Here is a 19,455-nt window from a genome sequence, read left to right as displayed (position 1 = left end):
ATATCAAATAAATGCAGAACAAACTTCTGCAAACAGAAAAAATATTACCAACCCCAAACTTTTATATAAATCTGTTAAATAGAAATTACATTTTAATTAGCAACTAATATTATTACCTAATCTAACCCTTACATTTAGTTTTGTTAGTGCAACCTAATTCATTTAAATATGTTCGGTGATGTTAATATATTTAATAAAATAATATTTTTTATATTTATTTTTTTAGTGAATTGCACATTATGTTTGCAATGACTTATTTATTATATATGTTATTTAAGTTATTTCATTAAGTGTTATCAGTAATTTAAATACGGCATAAAGGTGCACTAATCGGGGCTGCCTACCCAAAAACTGCTGAAATATGTCTATTATATCTATAATCTCTTACTGAGAGGACAGCAGGGGTCGTCGTAAGGACAGGCTGTAGCTCCGTTTCCAGCTCTTTTTGCCCTGTCTGTTCCGGACTCCATCCTCCTGGTCCATCATCTGCTCCAGCAGCGTCTGGTCGTCAGCGTTTAGAGGAGCCACCGAGATGTCTCGCACCGCTCGGAACTCACCGCAGTTATTCAGGTGCTCATTCTCAAGACGGAAGAAGTTCCACACAAAACGTCTACGGGGAGAACAAATGCAAAGAAAGAGAGAAGATTGAGAGAGAGAGAGTTCAGCATGTGTTTAATGTTCTACAACAGGGTTTCCAATACTGGGCTTCGTGAGTTCATGAAAAACGAATTAAAGAGCCCATACTATGCCCTTTTACAATGTTTTGATTTTGTTTTTGTGGTCTACTAGTTTTCACGCTCGAATGTTAAAAAACGTCTTATTTTTTAAACACAGTTTACATTTTTGCAGCACTCCTCTTCCCAGTCTGTTAGTAAAACTCTGTTTAGTTCCTGTCTCTACCCTTCCTGATTGGTTGGCTGGATCAGTCTGGATCAGATGTGATTGGCAGTTTTGGGTGTAATGCATTACCAAGTAATAAATTACTGTAATTTAATCACTTAAGGTATTGCTCATATTTTTTCTATGTAACTGAATTAAATACTGTATAGACAATAACAATTCTATATAAAACAATGGTGAATTTAACATCAAAATTGAGCAAGTAGTAACAAGTAATGCAATACTTTTTGGAGAGAGCAAATAGTACAATAATCTAATTACACTGTTGAAGATGTAATTAGTAGCTAGTAAAGAGTAACTCAACCAACACTAGTGATTGGTTAACCAGTTTGAGCATGTCATGTGACCATTAACTGACATCAGAGGACTCAGGAGGTACTTCAAGTCACTATTTTAGCTCAAAGGGATTTGGCTGATGAAAAGAATAAGGAATCCCTGTTCTACACAAACATCTCACCTAAACACTTCCAGAGGAGCTAAAATTGTAACCACGATGTCCTCGATGGAAGGAATGACAGTCATGGAAGTCAGAGAGATCTGCAGTGTCCAGGCGAAGCGCAGAATTACATCTTCTAAAATAGCAGAGTAGTAGTAGGCCTAAAAGGAAAAAGAAGTGACATCATGACAGTTGGAGGTAACAGATAAGGATAAGGGATAGTTCACCCAAAAATGCTTATATCTGAATAAAAGCCTAAATTAAATCTGTTCATCATATAATGAGATTGTGTCTCTTCAGATTGGATTAAGCGGTTCGATTTATATTGATTTCTTTTATGATCTCTTCATGGACATTTTTGAACCATCAGAGTTTTGGATGAATTAATGGATGGGAGAGAAATCTCTCAGATTTCATTAAAAATATCTTCTAATTGTGTTCCGAAGATGAACGAAATTCATATGGGTTTGGAATGACATGATGGTAAGTAATTGATGACAGATTTTTCATTTTGGGGTGAACTATCCCATTAAGAGCAGCAAACCAGCTAGTTAGTTTGATTATTTTACTTTGCTCCTTAGAAGGTTTGAACCAACAACACTGTGCTCACCAGAGCAGATCTTTGACCACTACATCACATCACATCACCCATGATGGACATAATACTGTTTTCAAGATGGCAGATTATGTTCTGGCATATCTTACTTTATGTGGGTAAACAATCTCTTCTCTCAAGAAGGTATTCTCGCCTGCGTTGCGGTCGAAAAGACCCCAGTCCATCTTTAGGTCCCAGATCAGCGTGTAAAGTGAACTGACGACTGAAGACAGGACCAGCATGTAGAAAAACACCTCAGCGTCTGCATGTTTCTGATCTGAAAACAGAGAAAGTCACATGTGAATTTGACACTATGTCCACTAGAGGGCGACTGTTTACCATCCATCTATCTACACTTTAAAAAAAACTTTTTTGAGACTGTTTACATTACTAATGCCATTGTGTCTGTGGCTATTAAACTATGTAATTGAAAAATCATTCACTATAAAATTACCATGTCAAATACCAGTGTTTTTATATGAATAAAAACAATGGCATGATGACCAAAATGCACCTCAGTAGGTTAGAGTTACATGAACAATAAAAAAATATTTTCAAATAAATTTGAATCTAGCCTGCACTTTTTTACTCCCCTTCTGTTTTTACTGATAAAAACCGATACATAAATGTGTCCTACTACCATTACCTTACATTGCATTACCTACACCTACTACATCTTACAGGCCTAACATTTTTGAAAGGTAGTGTATATTTAGCTATTTTTACATTGCTGTTCCAAGAAAATAATATTACATTGGATATAGTTCGACATCTTATCATTAATAACAAGTATATGAAGAAATCCATTTATAATTTAATTAGCAACTTATTTTTAAGTCCAAAATTGCAATAGTACAACCCCTATACATAAATAACCGTGAAGCAACTGCGTTTAATATAATCTGTTGAAAGGCAGAGGATAGAAGCTGTATGGGAAAAGGAATTAGCAACGAATATTGATGATGAGGCACGGGGGAGCATATGGAATCATGCCAAAAGATATTATTTTGCACAGGGGCAATACAATTCCAAAAAAAGAGTAGGCAGAGCTGAAATATAAGAATAAGAGCTATCTTGCAGTACAACATTAGACATCAGTGTAAGTTAATAGGGGGCGAGACATTTATCAGATGGTGGAACAAGGCAGGTCTCAGGTCAGTGAATGGTTAAATCTCTTAGGCCTCAGACAGCAGACGGTGCTGAATCTGGAACAGGCCCATCCGTCTTAATAAAGCCTTTCACACGCTGCCATCCAGGCGCCAGGAAGCCAGCGGAGGACATTTTTCGCCGGAACACATAATAGCCCTGACCATCCTATTTCAGAGCTGAGCTATGTGTGCTCATGCTGAATATGGTGTCCCTAGATTACCCAAGATGCTCAAGATGCTCGCCCCAACAAGACACTTTAAGATTGCAAAGCAAGTCTAATCCCTTCACACAGGCCAGCCGCATTCTATAGAAGCATCAACATTTGAGCTATGATTTAAGTCACCATAAAAATCGAAATTGACGATTCTTCCTTCTTTAATGGAATATTGCAGTATTTATTATAAATTATATATCCGTGCATATCATTACATTTTGTTCTTCTAAATTCATATGCCCTCATAATCTTTAGTCAAAATAACTTCCCCTCCCTCTCGCAGTGACATCTCGTCTCTTCTATTCTCTGATGACAGTGACTGTGTTTGCTAGTGTGAGGGCGGGACAACCTGTCACTCCCATGAGATTGACCAATAGCAAACCACAATCATCCAATCAATTCCAGATGGACAAAATCAAGTCACACTACATTTTTTTCTTGTTTGAGAAGTCGTTTCACTCGGATATACAATAGTGAAGAAAAGACTATCACAACTTCCGTTTCATGGCAACTTTAAATATTGTGTTTTACATAATACACTGCAACACATTTCTACATTTGATACACACAATTATTATAATTTTACCTTGGCAATAACTTTTGCTCAACCTTACCCAACAGCAAAGCATCATCCCAAGATCATCTATGAAGACTAAGCTGTGAAGATGGATAATTCATGAATCTTCATAACTTTGACATCTCATCTCTGAGAATATTAATATTTGACAGTCTAGATCTACATATCAATGCATATTTAGTATTAAGCAACAGTGTGCACTATGCACTGTAAAGCTAATTAAAACAGCAGTCATTTAACATATAGAAGTCTTAAAGGTTCATGAGCACAAAAGCCTGTGCAATTCAGAGGTCAGAGAGAAAATGGTCATGAAGAAACAAAACAAAAAAACATTTAGGGTGCAAGAAACATTGATTAAAATAAAATCTAAAATAATAAAATAAAATCAATAATGCTACAAACATGAACATGGATTCCTATAAAACGTTATCCTATATCTAAACAATACTTTGACATTAAAAATATTTGGCCCATTATATTTTGCTGTAGTATAGTGTCTCTTTGAGACACTTGCAAGATAAATGTATATATATTAGATACAGTAGGTCTGACAATATGAGATTAACGGTATTGGCCAACAACCGTGCCAGTTTTAGCCAATGAACAGAAGTGTTAGTTCCCAATTGTATCAATTACAAAATCCTCGTCAACTGATAATACATATTTCTGTTTTCAAAGTAGTAGTAATCTTTGAATATCAAAATGGTCTCATCTCATTTGTCATTGAACTATGTAAATACAGGCCATCTGCTACCCTGCTCATTACATTTCAGCATCGGCCATTAAAAAACCCATGTCGGTCAACCACTACTGGTCACACTGAACTTTCGGTTTAACCTCATTAACACATCAGAAGATTTATGTAAACATGAACTGTGATGAGCCAAACCCATTTCCCAAAGGACCAAATCCCTCTCAATATCCTCCTGAGTCCTCAGACAGAAATAGTTTTCATCCTTTGAACATTGACAGCGTTTTTTGTGTCTTTGGTAATAGAGTACAGAATGTGAAATCGAATGTGTCACTCTCTGCACCTGACCACATGATGGGAACATAAATAAAAAATAAACAAAATAATATAATTGAAATGAGTTCAGGTACAGTATGTACAATTCTTCAATATTGACCACATTAACTGATTAATCTGTACTAAACGGTAATATTTATGCACATGAGCTGTGATATTTGACTACATACAGCCATCTTATGTCAATCATTCCTGCGTACTTCATCTGAGGGATATGTATTCTTGGGTACATGTGCTCCACATGAAACGGATTAAATGAAGCCATCAGAGCAGGTAAGCGCAGGTGTTCATGTACACATCTCTATAACTCTCTAAGATGCTTGTTTTGATCAAATATCCAGGTCTGATACAGAGAGAGAGAAAAAAATATCAAATCATTTTTTAGCGGTTCAGAGCTTCATCATTATTCTAGCGATACGCTCACACTGTTCTGTCTCGCCACAGGCGGGCAATTACAGCTCAACCTCCTCTGGATAGTCCATTTTCCTTCATTTCCTCTATTATTTTTTGCTCTCTTTCTCTCTCCTCTCATATTTCTCTCTCCCCTTTAATCGTTTTTCAGTGTTCACATGGCATCTTTCCTTTAATCTCTGTTTTGTTTTTGCTCTGTCTTGTTGGATGCCATTGAGCTCTTCAGCATATAGCTTAAGCTCAGATTGGCGTTTCTCATTAAAGTTTAAATGAAATCTTTAAGGATATCGACCCTCTACCATTTCTACAATCACTCCTACAATTAAATACAACACTAAAAACATGGGGCTATCCATATGAGAAAGGATAATACACAATGCATAAATTGCCATTTTAATGCTAGTGTGCAAGGCTAATAACACATCAAACTTAGACATCAAGACTTACAAATCACTCCTTATTGGGATTGAACCAACAACTATTGGGTTGCAAATCTAAATTTGAACAATTAAGCCAAACCACAAGGAAGTAGGCTGAATAGTAGGCTTATCCTTACCACTGATCTCAATCTCACACACCTGTTTGGCTCATGACTAATGTTAATTTATACATGAATTATGCTCAGACATGTTACATTCCTTTGGGATTAGTTTACATGAAAACTAAAATAAATAGAATCCATAGACTCATTTATCAGGCCAGCTTACAGGAGTGAACATCAGTTTCAATCAGGGCACAAATGATGGAGGTGATTTCTGATGCATTCATATATTAAACTGGCTCACTGCCAGGAACGTCTCGAGCGAATCCTAATGAGTCCATTGAATGCATGGTGAGATTGTTGGGTTGCATGGGGCCTCTTTCACTCCTATATCACTAATACAGAGATGTCTAATACACACTGAAGTCTGGACAGGCTGTCCACCAACATTTGGATACTTCGGAGTAGAATTCTGTTCAACGAAAACATAAATGCAGTGGCGTAAAATGCACCCATGCTTGATATTTAAACACTGACATTCAAGGGAACTACCCAGAAACGACTGTGTGTGCATATAAATAATGAAATGGATGAAGCGGCTTAGCTGAGTGCTTTGAGATCGATTTTTGGCAAAAGTTGTCTTTTCGAAGAGATACGGGAAGGCACGGAGGCTGACTGTTTGATAAGAGAAAGTGAGACAGGCAGAGAGACACGTTTGAGCAGCAGTCTTCGCACTTCAGATGGATTTCAGTGGCAGAATAATCAGACGGTAATTGTAGATAGAGACGAGGGATATGTCTGGAATCTTAATGGCATGCTTTTAAACTCTTTAAGATTTCATGTAAACCGAATGCAGGATAATTGCTGTGTTTGAATGCAAAATGTGATGTTTGGCGACAAATGAGTTTTTATAAAGCAGGCTGGCTCTTTTTTAAATGCATAAATGAAATGCAAACCTGTTTCTTCTTGGTACAGTTTGTCTCTAACATAAAATTGAGATGTTTTCTCTTTATGTTGCTATATAAACCAGTCTCTAACAGACAAGGCCATGCTCATTTTTTCTTTCTCTGCTTTTCTCAAAACATGCTTTTGTTGCCTGTTCACCTGTATCTGTTGTAAGCAAACAATGGCAGCCAGGTGCTCTCTTTGTACTGAACATTTTACACTGGAGTCAGTGTTAGATTACAACAGCAATTTTCACAGAACAGTAAAAATACAATTCAGGATATAAAAAGCAAAACAAAACACTATTACTTGTATAATCATTTTTTTTTTACCCAGATTCCCTCGAGACAAAACTATTTTCAAGTGACATTCACCAGTCTGAGCACAAACCTTCAGAGAGTTTTGTTTTTCAAGCTAATTATAATAATTATAATTATATCATGCTTTGATAAGTGAATGTTCTGATCACATGATTACGTCATGTTTGCGGTTAAGTGCCGATTGTTTGTTTTTACCTTTGTGAGTTCTGTAGAGGGCTGCAAATGTGACCACAAAGAAGGTGGTGGAGTATTTCCCAGCATTCACCAGGTGAGGGAAGGCCCTTTTGGTGTCACGGTAACGTCGCAGACACTGAACAAACCGCAGCCAGGCAGGCAGACAGTGGATGATGGCCCGGATCCCGTAAGAGTAGCTGTTACACCTTTCATCACCTTGTTCCGGAGGAGAAACTTATGAAAGCATGTTGACATTATCAAGAATATTCTCTCAATATTGCAGTAGAGTAATATTAAACCATATCCCAACATACTGGATTATTTTTTTATATGTATTTCTACAAATAAAATTATGATTTTATAATATAGTTCAGGGCCCAACTAATGGGATTTTGTCTTGCAAAATAAACTGAAATACAGTATATTTTACATAATACACAACATTATTAAATAAGAAAATTGTAAATTGTGCTAATTAACTCTTACTAAAAAATGACTACATGTTTTAACAAATATTTTTTGTTATCATATTTGCAACTAAATGACTAAACCTGTAACTAAAACTAAACCTGTTTATCATATTTGCAACTAAAAATCTGAACTACTCATCTGACCAGGCCAGCAGAAAAAAGCCATAGTGTTGAGCCCTGTTGCTCACTTTCACTTTCTCTTGGTCTCTCTCACTCACTTTCAATCTTTTCCTTTCTCAGTATTTTCCAGGACTGAGCTGGTGTTACACATTTCTGCACCATTAGACAGCCGCTGATGTTCTGAATTTCCTGGTCCATTTCACATAAACTCCACTGAACCTGAAGAACTGACACGGCCTGTGCAATCTTAATTCATATGCAAGGGCAACTGATCGTAACCGCCCATTCATCCACTGTTACATACAGTATAAGGTTGATATTGGGATGGCTTAACATGAATGAATCTGTCTGTCAAAACCAGTATCGAATCAGTACATTATAAGATGGCTTCATTCTGAATCAATTACCATATGTGGAGGGAAGTAAGCCGCTACGATCTCCCCACTGCAGCTCCATGCTGTAATAACAGACCAGATACTCCAGATCTGTGAGCACAATGACCAGGGAATTGAGTTGATCCGCCAGCCAGAAGTCTGCAAACTCCACTCGGTGGAACGGGGCGGTGAACACACGGAACTGAGAAAATACAAACACAGAAAATATGAAGCATAAATATTCATACTGTATACAGTACATATAATAATCATTGTGGACAATAATAAACAGCAGAAGTCATTCGATGAGGGAAAACAGCTCATCCCTGAGGCAGAGTGAACTCTATGAGACAGCGAGCGAAAATCTTAATGAGAACGCAGCTGGCTGAAAGCAAATCAATGGGCTTTTTATTGTCTGATGATCTGCAATATCAACTCATTGACCTCACCAATAAAACACACTTAACTGTCTGTTATATGTGAGGATTGAGTTAGATGTGTTGCACCATTAATCTGGCAAACTGTGCCTCGTTTAGAAACGCATGACTACACATTTAGAAATAATTTCCAGCTGCCTGAGATTGAGAGATGCACATGAAAAAAGTAATAACCATTTTTTGATGCCAAAAAAGGTTTTATGCCATTTTGAAGTATAAAACCATATGAATCATTTGGATAAAGACCATGAATTATTAAAGTAAATATTTTTCCCAAGTGTGTCAAATGCTTCAGGGTAAACTGTACCAGTATCTTTGCCTTCAAATGCAGAACATATTATTTATAATATTAAATTATAGTATTAATATTTTAAATATTAAAAAGTTGCATAGTTACAAAAGTACATATACATATACAACTTTAAAAGTGAACTAATCCTTTAAATTACTTTTTTTTTCAATATATTTGTATGTGTGTATATATATATATATATATATATATATATATATATATATATATACACACATACAAATATATTGAAAAAAAAAGTAATTTAAAGGATTAGTTCACTTTTAAAGTGAAAATTCTGTCATCATATACTCACCCTTAAGTTGTTTCAAACCTGTATGAATTTCTTTCCTCTGCTGAACACAAAGGAAGATATTTAGAAGAATGTCAGTAACCAGACAGTTTTTGGTTCCCATTGACTTCCATAGTATATTTTTTTCCTACTATGGAAGTCAATGGGAACCAAAAAATGTCTGGTTACTGACATTCTTCTAAATATCTTCCTTTGTGTTCAGCAGAGGAAAGAAATTCATACAGGTTTGAAACAACTTGAGGGTGAGTATATGATGACAGAATTTTCACTTTAAAAGTGAACTAATCCTTTCAGTGTGATACCAAAGATGATCATTTTATGCATGCACATAGAACTTTCAACAATTAAAATATGTAATAAATACTACAATACAAGAGCTGTAAATAAAATGACACAATTAGACAATAAATAAATAAATAAATAAATAATGTAAAGATAGATAGACGTTGTTTTTTTGTTTTTTTTTATGTTATTCTGTGGCACACTCTATGCCATGAAATGAAATGTTACCTCTCTCAGCCTTCGGGGCAGTGCTGACATTTCCCAGCAACACACTTTTGCACTACACCGATCTATGCCATCATTCTCTTGAGGCTCAAATGCCAGTGAAAATCGATTTCTCCCCACACAAACTCTGATCAGTTATTTTTACCTAATGAAACAGGTGAAGGCAGTCCACAAAAAAATGCTTTTAAGCATACAGGTCTGGATGTGAAGTACATTTCAAGGTTATACAGCTGCAGGTGCAACACACAGCTTGAGTGTGACAGCGAGTTCGAGCTCTGGGAAGAAAGCCACCCACTGTTTGGCCATCAGTATGTGTCGGTTTTAATCTACAGGAAGTGTGTGTGTGTGTGTGTGCGTGTGCTCTAAGGAATAAGGCTCCAGTCTAGGTCAATTAGATGTAGGGAGGGCAGTGAGACAGAGGCAGGCGGCCGCTGATGGCTCCATCTCAATAATGATTGCACAGGCACAGTCTTCACATCCGCAGAGATAGAGCAGCAATCTATTTTCCCTCACCTCACACAGACACGCATAATTGCACCCGTGTACACACACACAGACCTCACTGAAACACTCCCAACACACAGGTTGGGGCAAGTTAGTCTTTTTTTTTTAAGAAGAAGAAACTGATACCTTCATTCAGCAACGATACATTCAATTGATAAAAAATTTAAATAAATTATAATTACTAATTCAAATAAATGCTGTTATTTTGAACAAAGAACCCTGAAAAACATGTCACAGTTTACACAAAAATATGAAGCAGCACAACTGTTTACAATAATGATGATAATCAGAAATGTTTCTTAGATATCAGCATATTAGAATGATTTCTGAAGGATCATGTGACACTGAAGACTGGAGTAATGATGCTGAAAATTCAGCTTTGCATAACAGGAATTAATTACATTTGAAAATATATTCATATAGAAAACAGTTATTTTAAATTGTATTAATAATTCACACAATATTATTGTTTTCACTGTATTTCTGATCAAAGAACTGCCACCTTGGTGAGAAAAAGAGACTTATTTCATAAAAATGCCCCTGTATCACATAGGATATGAATATTTTAAATGCTTTTTGCAACCCACTTTACTTGAAATCTGACGGATTTATAAGTTAAACAGGATATTTGGGGTGGAACTTTTTGGAGTGGATCACGAAAACTAGGTATTGCATATCTGAATGGAGCCTGCCCACATTAAGACGATGAAAAAGGGTCTTCACTAATTATCAATAATATTTTATTGCTATTAGAACTCTAGATTTGTAATATGTAAAGGTTTCACAGCATGTGCTGAAAAGTTTTGTCTCTCACCAGAAGTTTGATGAGCCAGAAACGGGATTTGTAGTAGGCGGTTTTGAAGGGGTTGATGAGGAAGAGCAGCATAAAGCCGTAGAGGATGAGGGGGTTCGCCTGCATAGGGAGCCAAGTGTAGTCCGCAAACAGACAGGAAAGGATGCTGAGACACCACAACACCCCCAAAAACCCTGCGATCTACAGCAAGAGAAAAGAGGAAAAGATTAAACTGAACATCAAGATTTTCTAAACCTGGAAGATTTTTTTCCTTCTTCCTGTTATTTGATAATAATAATAAATGTTTTTTGAGCATCAATTCAGCATATTAGAATGTATTCTGAAGGATCATGTGACACTGAAGACTAGAGTAATGATGCTTTACCATCACAGGAATAAATTACATTTTTAAATATAGTCAAATAGAAAACCCCCCCAGATATTTTAAATAGAAAAATGAGTACTTTGATCGTGGCGAGAATAAGAGACTTCTTTCAAAACTATTAAAAAAATCGTACCGACTTTTAAATGGTAGTGTATACAGAGACTTTCCGTAAAGTTTCCTTCTCCATGACGTGTCTCACCTCAAACAGATGCTGATGTGAAAGATTGTTTCGGGGGTTCAGCTCAAAGATCAGCACATGATTGACACCCGCCTGCCTCCAGCCATAAGTGTTAATCCCCAAGAGAAAGAGAAACTGAATCAAAAGGAAACCGCCGCGGTAGATGCGCACCAGTGGCCAGATGTTCTGATTACGAATGAAAAAAGCACCTGAGAGGGAAAGATCAGTCACACAGTTGTATACATTACTGCACTGCTCTATTAGCAGAAAGGCTGGAATTTATACACTGGATAAGATAAAGACAAACAGGTAAAGTTGATATATTGGTCTGAGTGTGATACAAGGTTAAAAACTGTACCAGTAAGGACGAAGGCGACAGCCAGGACCATGAAGATCCCACAATACAGTCCCACACGGAAGGTGGTCCAGGCAGGTGCAGGCTGAGGTTGAGGAAAAAACAGACTTGATTAATGCAATAACCTTCAGGAACACAAGTGATGCATCTCAGTGCAGCTTTTCTAATATGCATTATTATTTAACTTTGCATTAGCAATTGCAAATGGGCAAATATTAAAATAGTGGTATATTTTAAGCCATGGCAACTTAATATTTCAAGTTGAGTGCATTTAAAAAAAAAATGTAAGTAGATGACTTCAACTCAAAAAACCTGGATGTTCAGTTGTACAAGCGCATACATTTTTACACTTACATCATGCAAAGTACAGGGGGACAAATAAATTATCCCAATTAAATGTAAAGCAGTTTTCTATTCCTGCAATGTTTTGTGCATGATGTTCCAGGCAAAGGTGTATCTCTCCACCCACACTGCCTTTTGCATTATATAGTTCCTGAGGATTTACACAACTGTTACTGACCTAGAACTACAAGTACTGCATGAAAAGAGACTGCAGATACTTTTTTCCAAAAAAAAATCTTGGCTATCATGCTATTTTTTGACAAGCATGTTTGTTGTTTCCTACTGGTTTTGCTTGAGTGTTTTGTATTTATCACTAAAATATTCTACACAGACTTCGTTGAAAGTCACTTTGGCATATAAAATAGCTTAGATTCAGACAATATTAAATGTTAATCAAATATTTAATACAGAACACTTAACCTTCATGTTCTTTTGGCTAGACTTTACAGTCCCAGAGACTTCAGTGATATATTTGTCAAATTATAACAGCCAATAACCTCTTATTTTTCATTACAATTATTTTATTCATCATATAAAGAGATCGAGTCTCTTCAGGAAATGGAGGGACATAAAACTCTCAGATTTCATCAAAAAGATCTTCATTTGTGTTCCGAAGATGAACGAAAATGGTGACAGAATATTCATTTTTGGGTGAATTAACCCTTTAAAGGCATTGAAGATAAACAAATAGCATCCAGTCGAAAGTCTGAGGTGGGCAATCACTAGGTTACACAATTTCTGTGTTTGCATATGTGAGTTTCTTTTGTCACCTGTGCTGCTCCAAGAGGAGGAACCCTCAGCCTCTTCATGGCCTTCTGACGGTCACCACCTTCCAGCTCTGTGGTCACCAGAGCCTAGGCACACGAGGGTCAAAGGTCAGACAGCACACTTTAGTTTGATCATTTCTGATCTTAAGCTTCATTCTAATGCACTCTAGGGGTTTAAGCATCACTTACAGCAGCTACGGGAGTGTACAGTAACACCATCACAATCTGATTATCTTACGAGCAGGAAGTCAAAAGTCTAAACGTGGAGACAGGCAGTCTACCTCGGTCTCAGAGATGAGCTGTGTGATCTTCTTACAGGTGTAGAATGGAGCCACCTCCACGTGAGCCACACGCCAATCGGCTCCACGCTGTGTATCCAGAATCTTATCATGTTTCTTCAGAATCTTACGGAATCCAGTGAAGTTCAGATTCTGAATGAGGTTTGGGTGAATCAGAACATGAAATTAAGTTACACATCTAACAACACAGAGAAAAGAGCAATCCTCTTTTTCTATATGTTGAGACATGTCTACTCATTTATTTATTATTGCTATTTTCCACAATTTAGGATAATGTAATCAAATAATTAGACATTTTAGAGAAAAGTCATGAAAACAAATGAATATTCCAGCTCTTCGCTCTGGACATCTGGTGCATCCTGGGATATTTTGTATGTTGTAACTGTATTAAAGCAGTTCACATGTATGCTGGATACCTGTTGACTACTTATCCTTCACTATCCATGTAAAATTCACTTTGAAAAAAAATTCACATGTAAGCACAACCAATATTTGGGTATTACATTTATTTCAATAATTCAATCGTAAACCTTTAGATCAGGGTTTTCCAAGCCTGGGAACTGGTTCGTGAGTTAATGAAAATAATTTATGTCAAATATTTTTTTTTTATGTCAATAAAATAATTGTAAAATATAAACAAATCAAAAGAAGACTTAAAAAAAAGATTAAATATTTTATTGGTTTGTCTGCATGTCATGTAAACAAACATCAGAGAACCGTAAACATTTGAATGTGTAATTAAATTGGCCAAACAGGTTTGACTGACAAAAAATTTGGAAATCCCTGCGTTAAAATCATGAAAAACACAAATTAGGTCAACCGTTTCCAAACTGATGGAAGGATAAAGAAATATGGGCAAAAAAGAATATGGAAATAGGTATAACATTTGTAAAGTGCACAGGAATGAAGATAAAATTAATGAAAACCCAGCTGAAAAGAGCAGCATATGTTGAGCTTTGGGTGCACGAGCGGTGGTCTCGTCAACAGAGAACAACAAAAACATGAAAAAAGTGTCAACAGAACCAGCCAGGAAAAGGTCAACGCTCAGAAGAGCAGACGAACAACAACAAAAACATGCCAATTTTCAGACCTGGTAGTTCTGCAGGAGAATGAGGCTGAGGTAGAACTCGCTGAAGGCCAGCTGCAGGTCTTTGATGTTGCGATGTTTGTTGCGCTCCTTGTTGGACAAAGGCAACACCGTTTTGCGGCGACTGCGCAGCCCTGGAGCGTTGCTCTCCCGCTGGGCATCCAGAGACGTCTGCAGCTCATTCTGCAAAGTTGCGAATCGCCGCTGCGCCTCAGCAAGTTTCTCTGTGAAGATCCAAAAAGAAAAGTAAATATTAATAATTACGCCTTATTGATGATTATTATTTTTCGATTTATGGTCTTTGAGAGCAAACAAAATGGTAAACAAAAAAACCTGGGTGTAGGCTACGCCAGACGATCTTAAAATGTATTAAGAATTATTCAACTTTGTCTATTGAGAGACAAAAAGCCTGCTTGGCTTACAACCCTGCAATGAGATGCACCAGAATCCATTTCGCATGACAAATAAATCCCTCATTCTACCCATCAACTGGAAAGTAAAGCAGACAGATTTCCTGTCTGAGATGAGCTTCTTCCTGTAAGGGTGATATCTCAGACAGCATTATCCGCGCTGGCCTGTGTCCCAGCAGTTTGGTGAACAGCCTGCTCGCCCATCTCACTTTCAGAGGAAGGAAATGGGTATTAGGTTCAACAAGTAAATACTGGGAGCGTATGGGCGAGAGACGGCAGAGTCCAGGCTGAGAAGGAGAATGAGGAGGAGAGCTGCCACACTTTGTATCTACAAAGCCAATTTGTCCACTTTCTCAGGGATTTCTTCTAGAACTGCCAACATTTTCACTAGTCCCAAAACTAAAAAAATATATATGTAAAATTTGTATGAAAAATCCTAATTTGAAAAAGTTATTTTTTTTATATTGTTGATAGAATTGTATATTATTCATAGTATTTGTATGTGTGTATTATTTAAAAAAGATGATTTTTTAATTTATATTCTTTCTTACACATAAATTTAACCTTTTTTTCCTTGATTGTTCTGGTTTTCTTTACAACAGCTGAAAATTTGGGTAAAACTTTACAATAAGGTTTCATTTGTTAACATTAACAACATTTTGTTAACATCAATGAAAAATATTTCTATAGCATTTATTAATCTCAGTTAAAGTTCATTTCAACATTTACTAATACATGATTAAAATCGAAAGCTGTATCTGTTAGCATTAGTTAATGAACCTGAACTAACATGAACTTAACAATGAACAGAAGTATTTTTATTAATTAAATGTTAACAAAGATTAATATATACAGTAACAGTATTCCTTATTGCTAGTTAATGCATTATAAAGGGCTACCAAATTTTTCATAAACTTTCATAAACACTAGCTGAAAAATATGGCAAAACATGTATGCCAAAATATGGCAAAACATTTATGTTCGCCAGTTTAAAAGCTGACAATTTGACAAATAGAATTTGCAAACAAATGTCACAGAATTGTTTTGCAAAGCATTAAAAATGCATGTCCATAATAATAAAAAGTAAGATATAGCACTGGCTGATATAGGGAATGTCCAGAATAAACATTGGCTGTGAATAGAAGATGTGTCCTTAGGATCAAATGAACGGCACAACCTCGTTTTCTTTCATGCCAATTTAAATCTATAATAGTCTGAATAAGTTCTGTGCTTCTGCAGGCTGAACGTGGCTAAGATGGTGCTAAGAATGTATGTGCTTAGCAGATCTCGTCCACTGGGACAAAGACTGTATGTACTGAAGGTTTAGAAGCTATGTTGTTAATTCAGGACGACTCAGGGGGGAGGCAGGGGTCTCGGACATAACACAGTCTGGGTCAACTAGACAGAATTAGTTATAGTGCAGTAACAGCGGCTGCCATCCTAATATCAATTTCAATTTATAATTCATCAAATATGAGAATGCCTTGCATATCACTACATAAATCTTGAAAACAGGCCTGTGTATGCATGCATGGACAACATAATCTGCAGAATGACATCGTATATTGGCTAAATTGACATTTATGTTTTTATTGACTACTTTCTAGAGAAGGAAACTTTATCTAATTTTGCTCTTGTGGAAAAACATCCATGTGTTATTCCAAAAGGACAAAATAAGATAAAGTATGGGGTCAGAGATTTTTCCAGCTTGGTCGACTTGCCAGCTTTCTTTGGCTAGGCAACTCGATTAGACTTTATTTTGGTCCGACCGTCAAACCTGCAGCACTGAGGGAGTGAATGATTATCAGTGGCAACTGGAGGATAAAAAGACTAAACCAAGATTATTAGCAGAATGAATGCTTTCCTTTCATGTTAAATTATTAATGTGCATCTGCGTCTTTGTTTCAGAATAAATGCTGATCCCTCAGTCGCATCTCATTTTGAGATTTTAATTGTGAGCAGAATTAACTATTGTTATATTCTCATTTATGATGCATGCTAACAATGCATCCACATGCAAACAAAGCATTAATCTCATGCTTTCAATTTAATGTCTGTTCTATCCAGTAACCAGCCACTAGAGGCAGTAGAGATCAGACATTCTTGTTGCCCTGAAGTCAATGCAACAACACAGCTTATGTTGCAGTGTGCATTTATTATCAGTCCAAACATAGTCTATTCCCCTTGACGCAAGTTAAAACGACTATGGCAGGCATTACATATTACATCATGTTCCCAAATAGTGCTGTACACCCTGACCTCATGCACAGGGAATCCCTTGACGGCATTTAGCAGGCCGCTGCAGTTTAACCACACGCAGTAAAGTTTGTTTCCACTTGTGCCATTTATGGGTAACAGATATAATGCAATAATAGTAGCCAAACAGTTAGTATTATTAAAAGTTAAATATTAACGATGGTTATGCTGAAAAAAGCTCTCTTGTAACCCTCAAAAAAGTTCTACGACTGATTGATGGATACATGTACTTTTTATGGATATCCTCATATTCATCAAATATTATTTCTTTATCAAGGTTTCCACAAAAGTATTAAGCAGCACAGCTGCTTTCAACATTGATAATAATAAAGAATGTTTCTTGAGAACCAAATCAGCATTTTTGTATGATTTCTGAAGGATCAGGTGACTGGTCATGTAATGATGCTAAAAAAAAATCAGCTTTGCCATCATAGTAATAAATTACATTTTAAAATATAATAAAACAGACAACAGTTATTTTAATATATAAAATACAGTTTTCATGGCATGCATAGAAAACAATACCTGAATAGAATGTGTTGATCTTGGAAAGCTCCTTTTCGCATGTCTGAAAAAACTTCTCCTCAAACTTGGCATAGTACCTTTTGACGGTGTCTTCATCTGTGACTGAAAGAGAAAAAAATACAAAGTCGTAAATCTATGTCCATTTTCATATTCAGCAGTGGGCACTAATCCACTCACCCTAGAGATATCCACATTACCATTCACAGCTTCATCTTTATACTGGCTCTTCAAGGCCAGAATAAAACAAGTGCTTTGAGCTTTAAAGTTAAACAACAAGTCTAAATTCCAGATTTCTAGATATCTAAATTCAAGATATTTGACTTCTATGTATATTGTGCATAGTACCTGTCACTTGTCCATTTATGTAACACTTAAAAAATCAGCAAAAGGGTTATATAAATAAAACTTACTATTAAATGTATTAATCCATTTGCTCCATCTGAAGTTATCTGCACTGTTCACAAAAGTACGAGGCATCTATGCTCACTTTGGCTAGACAGAAATGTGTCCCTTTGCAAAATCAAACATTGACAAATAAGAGAGCACGACACTGTGTGACAGGGGTGCAAAACTAAAAATAAAAAAAAGTTAAAGTTAAAGTTCAGCTTTAACCCTAATTAAATACCCCTGATCCGGCTCTTTAAGTCTTTTAGGCTTGTCTGAAATCTGCAGGTATGTTTCAACAGGGTTGGAACTAAACTTTGCAGAGCTGTGGCCCTCCAGGAATGCACCCTGCATGATATAGAGCTGATATAGGGCAATTTGTCTTCTCATCTTGGAAACTAGAGCCAATCAACAATTTTAAGCATAATTTTTGTTCTCAGTGACCCAAAATGAGTCAAGTTAGACAACATTTATTTCAGAAGCATTTTGGCTGTAGACCAGTGTTATTAGAAGACCAGTGTTATTATAGTATGTCTTACAAAAAAATACTGTTTCAGTCTTCCTACTTTAAAATGTCATGTTTTACAAGATTCTTTCTATTTGGAAAAATCACTAGCAATTTCTGAGTGAAAATTCATTCCACACCAATTTTGTTTCCAATGTGCTTTTGAAGATTGACAACAAAGATTGAGAGAAATGATCCAGGATGAACTCTGACCCCTCTGACATTACACATTCAGCCCACATATAACTACAACACAACTTCACCACATTTCCAGTGTTTCAGTGTTCAAGTTCCTGGTGCTGCACAATTCCTCAATGCATGTTATTCTAAAAAATTAAAGTTTGTGGTAACACTTTAGTTTAAGGTGACGTAGTTACACGTTACTACATGTACTTACTATAGTAATAAGAGTAAATTATGCATAATTACAGATAACTAACCCTCAACCAAACCCTAACCCAACCGTAACTCTATAGTAAGTACATGTAGTTAATTACTCAGTATTTGAGGAAGTACAATGTAACTATGTCCCTTTAAAATAAAGTATAACCGAGTTTGTTTTTAAAGTCTACAAACATGTAACGACTGAAACTCCTTGGGCCCTATCTTGCACCCAGCGCAATTGACTTTATACACCGACGCATGTATCATTCCTACTTTGCATCCGACACACAGCGGACTTTTCCCCTTCACAGACGCACGTCGGTAAATTAGGGAATGAACTTGCGCTCCCAGGCTCGGTTCAACGAAAAGAGGAGGCGTGTTCCAGCGCAAACGTCCCCTGGTGCTATTTTGCGGTTTGAGAAAACAATTCCGCCACTGACCAGGAATAACTTAGTCTAAAGACAGTGGCGCGTTAGTCATATGCTATTTTAAGGGCGCATGCTTGGCCATTATGTAGCGTGCGAACAACGCGCATACACTTT

At 36.5% G+C, this 19,455-nt stretch overlaps 1 protein-coding gene across 1 annotated transcript in view; it reads right to left on the bottom strand.

The window, feature by feature from the left end:
- xpr1a (xenotropic and polytropic retrovirus receptor 1a) overlaps positions 1-19,455 on the bottom strand; it is a 69,649-nt gene that overhangs the window by 3,835 nt on the left and 46,359 nt on the right. Inside the window, exons 3-14 of the mRNA XM_079638616.1 lie at positions 17,641-17,742; positions 14,453-14,673; positions 13,345-13,494; positions 13,067-13,150; positions 11,958-12,039; positions 11,621-11,808; positions 11,058-11,237; positions 8,227-8,395; positions 7,251-7,445; positions 2,042-2,208; positions 1,358-1,497; positions 389-610 (exon numbers count right to left, since the gene is read on the bottom strand). Of these exons, the coding sequence (XP_079494742.1) occupies positions 389-610; positions 1,358-1,497; positions 2,042-2,208; positions 7,251-7,445; positions 8,227-8,395; positions 11,058-11,237; positions 11,621-11,808; positions 11,958-12,039; positions 13,067-13,150; positions 13,345-13,494; positions 14,453-14,673; positions 17,641-17,742 (1,900 nt within the window). The remainder of the gene's footprint in view (positions 1-388; positions 611-1,357; positions 1,498-2,041; positions 2,209-7,250; positions 7,446-8,226; positions 8,396-11,057; positions 11,238-11,620; positions 11,809-11,957; positions 12,040-13,066; positions 13,151-13,344; positions 13,495-14,452; positions 14,674-17,640; positions 17,743-19,455) is intronic.

The sequence above is a fragment of the Phoxinus phoxinus genome (genome assembly GCF_949152265.1).
Source record: "Phoxinus phoxinus genome assembly, chromosome: 15".
In the NCBI taxonomy this organism is placed as follows: Eukaryota; Metazoa; Chordata; class Actinopteri; order Cypriniformes; family Leuciscidae; genus Phoxinus; species Phoxinus phoxinus.
The sequence above is the reverse complement of the archived record's forward strand: the minus strand, read 5'-3'. Positions and strand labels throughout refer to the sequence as shown.